Here is a 7765-nt window from a genome sequence, read left to right as displayed (position 1 = left end):
TTATATAGGGAAATTGTCAATTTCTGAAGTGAAAAGCCGCATGATGAAAATTTAACAATGGACTCTAGTAAGTATTGCCTTTAGCATGCTACTATATCAAGCTCAAGGGAGAAGATGCTGTGAAGTAACAGTAGCATTATTTGTAAGTGAAAACAATATTTTGTAAAATGACACAGCACTCTGATTTTACACATTTTTTCCTTGCTAGTTTGATCTTCATAATTGTGATGAAAATACTCTCTAGACTTTATGAGGTTCTCATGAATTCTTTTTATTTAAAATTTTTTTTTCTGTTTAATATTTTATTTTCCAAATTATATGTAAAAAACAAATTTTGCCATTAATTAAAAAAATTTGTTCCAACTTCTCTTCCTCCCTTCCTTCCTACCCCCACCCTAAGAACTTTGAGCCAATTTTGATGAGCGTAAGGTTTGTTTACTCCCCTGCACCTCCCCCATCTTCCCCTCCACCCCATAAGCTTTTTCTTGCTTCTTTTATGTGAGATACTCAACCCCCTTCCACCTCTCCCTTTCCCTTTCTCTCAGTGCATTCCTTTTTCCCCTTAATATTTTTAAAAGCTATCATCCTTTCATATTCAACTCATACCTATTACCTCTGTTTAAATATACTCCATTCAGCTGTGCTAATAAAGAAAAATCCCATATGAGTTACAAGTATCATGTTTTCATGTAGGAATGTAAAAAGTTTAATCTTTTAATATCCCTTATGATATTTTTTCCTGTTTACCTTTTTATAATTCTCTAGGGTTTTCTATTTGAAAGTCAAATTTTCTATTCAGCTCAGGTCTTTTCATCACAAATGCCTGAAAGCCCTCTCTTTTATTGAATTCCCATTTTTCACCTGAAAGATTATACTCAGTTTTGCTGGATAGGTGATTCGTGGTTGTAATCCAAGTTCCTTTGCCCTTTGTAATATCATATTCCAAGCCCTGTGATCCTTTAATGTAGAAGATGCTAGATCTTGTGTTATCTTGACTGTGGCTCCACAGTACTTGAATTATTTCTTTCTGTCTGCTTGCAATATTTTCTTCTTTACCTGGGAGCTCTGGAATTTGGATATAATATTCCTGGAATATGATTTAAGGAGAGGCACATTCACCACTCCTCTGGCCTGTGCTTTGGTTTGCAACCAACCACAGGACTGTTTGCCCTTTAACCAAGAACAGAATCCTGTTTCACTATGGCTTGCAGCTCTAGTATGCCTGCACCCCTCTCCCTCATTGGCTGCCACCTAAGACTGCTTCCTCGATCTGAGCACAGGCAAAACAATAGAGTTCTGCCTCAGTGCCAGCAGAGACCCCTGTAATCTCCCCCTGGCCAACCACTTGACCCCCTTACCATTTGAGAGATGAGTTCCAGAAGTAGCCGATGATGATGCTGATTCAGGGCTCCCAAGACCTGTTTCTCTGGGCAGCTTGCCTGGGTCTGGATCTGTGCTGGCATGGCCTTATACAAGATATTTTCATTCAATCTTAATTCTATGAAGTATTGAACTTAGAGTTCATCATAATTCTTACCATGGCATAGCTTAGTAACTTGTCTGATTAAATACTTTAAGCCAGTTGTTTTGAAATAATTTTGACACATCTCTATTGTATTATATTTTATGAATGGAATTAAAAATCAAATTTTGTTTACATAGGAATTTGTCCAGCAAGGCAAATATGGGTGTTCAATGCATATACAGCACGCAACTTTTCCTATCTAAAGCACAACATTTTGGTCCTTGATTAAAGAATTTCATGATCAGATTCACTAAATAATTTGGGAGGGTGCTGCTAAAAGATTTTTTTGTTGTTGTTTATGGGGATTGAATGTGTTGGTTGAAAAATATTGCTCTTGACTGGTTTGCCACTCTAACAAGCCCATTTCTGTTTGACATGAAAAGTACCTAGAATGACTGTCTTTATATACTTTGGCCAATGAAATTCTGCATTTCTTAAGACACATACACACATTTGCTTCTCCATTCCTCTGCATCTAACAATCATTCTTTTCTCCCAGTTGCCTAAATCGATTCTCTGAATCATAGATCAATAGATATGTGACAATAGAATTGAATGGTCCTCTTCTACTTAATCTTTGTGGGCAGTTTGTCTTTGAGAAATGTATTTATTTTAGGGAAATGGGCATTTGCTACTTTTCTTCCTTCCATTGTTTTTTTTTTTGTTGTTGTTGTTTTTTGTTTTTATTTTTTTTTGTTTTCAAGAGGGAGTCAATTTATTGGGAGGCAGGGGATTGTAGAAAGATCAGGGTGTCAGCTCTGGGCAGCAGCAGAAGGTAACTTCACATAACTCTTCATAGGCGTTAGGGGCTTAATCTTTCGGCCAGCCCAACCTCCCTTGCGTTGCCAAAGTCCACTATTGGGTCTCTTGCCTAGTCAGCGGTTTCGCCCCGCCTTTCCAATGACCCGCTTATTGTGATCCACATTTGACACTCGGCCTACTGTGGCGACACAGGTCTCTAGCACCTGCATTTGCCTCTTAGAGGGCAACTGGACAATGGCTGTCCCGTTGACCTTCCGCAAAAGCACACCACAGGTTCCTGCTGCTCGGATATACTGGGCACCCCGGCCTGGCTCACTCTCCAGGTTGTTGATCAGTGTCCCGATGGGCAGGGCTCCCAGAGGATGTGCATCCCCCTCCCGGGCAGCAACTGCCATGCGGCCAATGTGGTCAGAATTAAGGAGTACATCTCCCACTTGCATGTTTTCAGTGGCAATGATCCAGCGTTTCCTACTGCCCCCAGCAACAAGGGCAATGTTTGCAGACCTACAGGGATCATAGCAGACATCGATGACCTTCTCCTCAAAAGGCCCTGGTTTGGCCTCTTTCTCAGGCCTAAACCGAAGAAAGTCAATCATCCGGTAACACTGTTTGTGGCCTCCACCAATACCATGCACTCTGATGCGACCTGTGTGATCCCAGCCCCCTGACTTCCTCATTTTCACTGGTGTAATGGTATATTTGGTACGACTCTTCCAGGAAGGAGTGTTTGCATTAAGGATCCCAGAGGTGAGGAAAGATCGGCAGGCAATTAGCACCCCGGCTGAGGAAGGCTGGAGGAAGACATTGCTCATCACCTGCGGCCAGGCTGAGGGAGCCCAAAGCTCGAGACAGTGCCTGCACCACCATTGGGGGGATCAGCTCTACACGCCTCCTCCTCACTTCACCCCTGCGCTTTCTGATGACCCCATTGTTTTTGCCATTAAATTTATTGATATTTTGGATCAAAGTGTAAGCATCATTTTCCTCATTCTTCACTTTGAATGTGCCAGGGAATTTATTATCTTTTGTATTCATTGGAAATCCTTTCAATTTTCAGTTTGCTTATTTCTATGATAGTTTTCTACAATTATATTTCCCTTTTGATTTCTTCCATATTCAAATGTAATTAAATTATTGGCAAAAAATTTTAGTTGTTCATAATCGAAATCTATTTAACTTCTTAATGGATTTCCTTTTATCTTTTTCTCTTATTTTTTGCCACTGTTTCTTTACAAAGATGGTTTATAAATAGAAATGTTCTCAACACTAGTGATATATATTTGGTATGTTCAGTTTCTATTCCTCTATTCATTTCTTCTTACCCTTTCCCTAGTCACATGTTCTTACAATTTCTTTTATTTTTCCTCACCTTCATATTTGATCTTTCAAAAATGGAGTTTGTTTTGTTTATGACTATTGCCCAAATCTATAGTCTCTCTTAACCAGCTTTTCTCTCTTCCCTACCTTGAATCTGATTAATTTAATATAGCTTTACATGAAATTCTATGGTACGCATGTTTATATCTGTGTTTGTACATATATTCAATCCCTCTTTGGTTCAAAAGAAAGGGAGATTCATGTGTGGCCCATTCTCTATACCCCTTTCTCGTTGTTTACATAGTCTTCTTCCCATGTACCTAAATTATGGGAAACAGTAAAGGACATTGCCTTTTGTGCCCTCTTCTTATTTAGTGAATTCATTTTTTTCCCTTTTTAAAAATTTTCTATAAAGATTATTAAGTTATAAAACTGCTCCAAGGTCCTCTGTCTTAGTTAAGTTGGGGGGGGCGGGGCAATGAGGGTTAAGTGACTTGCCCAAGGTCACACAGCTAGTAAATGTCAAGTTTCTGAGGCCGTATTTGAACTCAGGTCCTCCTGAATCCAGGGCTGGTGCTCTATCCACTGTGCCACCTAGCTGCCCTGTCTTAGTTACTTTTTAAGACATTGGCTTTCTGAGGAGATACTAGTTCCTTTTTTCTCATAAGAATATGAATTCTTCATCAACATATAATTCCTTTCAATTTCCAAAATGTAATACCTTTCTGTTTCTTTTCAATTCAGTGTTTGCAATTCAAAGCATCTACTCAACTATTATGTCTTCTATTTCATTAAAGTTCCATTCTCTACCCCACCCCCTCAATATACTCGCTTTTGATAAGTGACCTATTCTTTTTTTGTGACCTTTACATTTTATCATATAGATTATCATTCCAAGTTTTCCTCTTATTCAAACAAGAGTAGTTGTCAGGTTTTGTATGATCATGATTGTGGCTTTTTGGTGATTGGACTCTTTCTTTTTGGTTGCTTAGAGCAGGGTTTTTTAAACATTTTTCCACTCACAACTCCTATTTTCCAGAGAAATTTTTTTTTTAATGACACTGGGTATGTAGGTAAATAAGGTAGGTTTACATACCCTTTTACTGTTACCAAATTTTTTGTACCCTTACATTCATTTACATGATCCCATTTGGACTCATGACCCACAGTTTAAGAAGCTATGGATTAGTGCATTTTTTCATTGACCTAGAAGCTCTGGATTTAGTCTTTGATGTTCTTAGGAGATTTTATTAATGGTTTTCATTCAACAAGTGACCAGTAGATTCTTTCTATTTGCTCTTTGGTTTTAATGGACTTGCAGTTTTAAAAACTTTATTAATGATTTTTTGTAATATTACATTCATGCTATGTTGCATGATCCCAGTTTTTGTTCCAATAATTCTTAGATTTTTCTCTCCTTGACCTCTTATTCAGGGCAGTTATTTTTGAAAGAATAAATATTTTCTGATTGTTTTTAATCTCTCTCTTTGCAAACATTTTAATAAAGTTATTGATATCTGTCTTAGACATAATTTCCAGAATTCTGTTATATGAATAAAAATTTTTACATCCTATACAAAACCTTTTATTCTCCTGCTTATTTAGATCTCTCTTTTTCCCCTATTCTTCTCTTTAGACTCTCAGTTTATATGATCATTTTAACACTCTTCCTTCATTTCTTGCAAGAATTTTATTTATTTTTATTTTTTATTTTTTGTGAGGCAATTAGGGTTAAGGGATTTGTCCAGGGTCACATAGCTAGTAAGTGTCAAGCGTCTTAGGCCAGATTTGAACTCAGGTCCTCCTGAATCCAGGCTCCATGCTTTATCCACTGCACCACCTAGCTGCCCCATTTCTTCCAAGAATTTTATTAAAATTTATGACAACTGTGATATTCTTTAAGGCTTTGTTTGTAGATGACATGGAGTTATTTTCCTCATTTGCTTTGTTGTCTTGAGTGTCCCTGACTCTGTGATATAATCTTACTGTTTGTATATTCTTATGTTTATTCACTTCTTCAGTCTTACTTCATAAATTAGGATTTTCTGCTAGGTGTAGACTCTGAACTTCTGGGATGAATTTTGAGGCTTTTTTAGCATTGATATATAAATATATTATCTGGGGTCTGAGTTATGAACACTATATTCTAGAATCACTGGAGCATATCCAGCAATAGGGATAGGCAGCCTAGGTAGGCAAAGGTCTGTTCTTGAATGATCTACGCTCAAAAACCTGTACTCAAGAAGCCTACTAAGGCAGTGTATTTCCAGGTTACTTGTCCTGGTTTCCCCACACAGTGGAATACTACTTGGAGAGTTAAATTAGGAAAGTAAGATTTGAAGTATACCCTTACTCTCTTAGCTTTTCCAACTGAAATATCTTACCAGTGCCCAAAAGTTTGTGACTCGTTATACTGACTTGGCTAGCAACATTTACTCGTGGGTTTGTCTGTTTGTTTCTTGGTCTGAATTTCATTTTTAATCTTTTCTGGAGTAGTTAGGAACTTCACTGTTGTGTATTCTACTATTCTTCCATCTTCAGAAGAGAATCATAATCTGATTTTCTTACACCACCACCAAACAGAAAGATCTGAATCAGTGGCACAGGTTAAAATTTGGCCCAATGTATAAAACTTTTCTAAGTTCCCTAAATTCATCTGAAGAATTTACCAGACCTCAGGGACTCAACTCCTTTCTTCAACTTCTAGTATTCTTTCTTTATAGTGCTTACAATGCAGTGTTAAATGAGGATGATTTCCAGGACTATATAGTTATAAATCACTTTCATTAAGTTGATATATACAGAGTTACTTTGGAGATTATCTCACTGAGAAGTTGTTTTGCTCGATTATAAATATATACACACAAGCAAAAACGCAAACTCTTTCTATACACATACACACATATATACACACATACTTAGACATGCACATATGCATACATGTGTGTATATAAACATAAATATACACATATACATATGTATACACCTACATATACACATGTGTATGTATATATATTCATGTATAGATATACACACACATACACACACATATATTTGCATTAGTGTGTGGTTTTGTTTCAGTAGGGTAGAAGAGGGTAGGTAGGAGGGAAAGGATATCTTTTGGCTGAAAAAATAATTTTAAAAATGTAAAGTTATATTAGTCACACTGCTACACATAAATGGTTGGCATTTGTTTAAACATATTTTAAGATAAGTTAGATATTTACATTTCAATACCATTCTTGATTTTAAACAAATCTGAAATTCACAAACTCTAAAACAATAATGAACATGTTATGTGCAAACTAAACAAAGGAGATATATGAAATTGTGAATCTTTTTATGTACCACTCACTTTTTAATAAAAGTACATGAATTCATTTAGTATCAAAGCTCTCCTACTTGTTTATATTTCCTTTTCAATTTCTTTGTTTGAAAAAGAGAATAAATATGACCCAATAAGGGTATAGAACATATAATTTATTTGTGTATATATATATATTGCATTTTATAAATCCAAATGTCTGATTAAGGGTAGCATTTTAGTTCATCCATAATCATGTTTATGTTATTGTACATGTGAGTCTATACATATATTAAAATGAAATGTCATGATTGTAAAGAGCATAAGTGATCTCCACCCAAAGCTCAATGTAATGATCAAAATCATATTACTCTTGGAAACTTGTATTTAGAAGAAAAAACTAGATTAGTGAACATTGTTTAGCTTTGTCCAAGAAGAAAACAACTTGCCATAATATAATTTATAAATTGTGTTACAGAACTTACAAAATTAATACAGATATTTTTTCTTGCTTAATTATATTCACTTTCCTGGTTTTAAAAAAAATACAAAATAAAGAAAACTCCAGGTCTTCAGAATAGAACTATCCTTGTGGAAAGGTAGTTTTCATCAGTCCATTTTCACATATTATCAACACAGGAAAGTGACTTCCAGAGGTATAATTACTAAGTCCATTTTCTGGAAGCTTATACATATAAAAGTGAGAAATTGCCCCATAAAAGTGAAATGTATATATAGAAAGACTTTTAAAGATTTTTTGCTGCATTTTCTTCCATAAAATATATGATATCATTTTAGTAGGACATTTATACAAGTTTCTGTAAGCTAGTAGTCACCTAGTAAAGAAAATCAGAGAA

At 35.8% G+C, this 7765-nt stretch overlaps 1 protein-coding gene across 1 annotated transcript; it reads right to left on the bottom strand.

The window, feature by feature from the left end:
- Positions 1–2236: 2236 nt before the first annotated feature.
- LOC122735951 (39S ribosomal protein L2, mitochondrial-like) lies at positions 2237–3154 on the bottom strand. The gene is given in 2 exon segments (XM_043977860.1): positions 2237–3100; positions 3102–3154. Coding segments are annotated over 2 exon segments (876 nt in total). The 3' UTR covers positions 2237–2277.
- Positions 3155–7765: the final 4611 nt, after the last annotated feature.

The sequence above is a fragment of the Dromiciops gliroides genome, chromosome 1 (genome assembly GCF_019393635.1).
Source record: "Dromiciops gliroides isolate mDroGli1 chromosome 1, mDroGli1.pri, whole genome shotgun sequence".
Taxonomy (NCBI): domain Eukaryota; kingdom Metazoa; phylum Chordata; class Mammalia; order Microbiotheria; family Microbiotheriidae; genus Dromiciops; species Dromiciops gliroides.
Note: the sequence above shows the minus strand (reverse complement) of the source record. Positions and strands in the feature narration are given on the sequence as shown.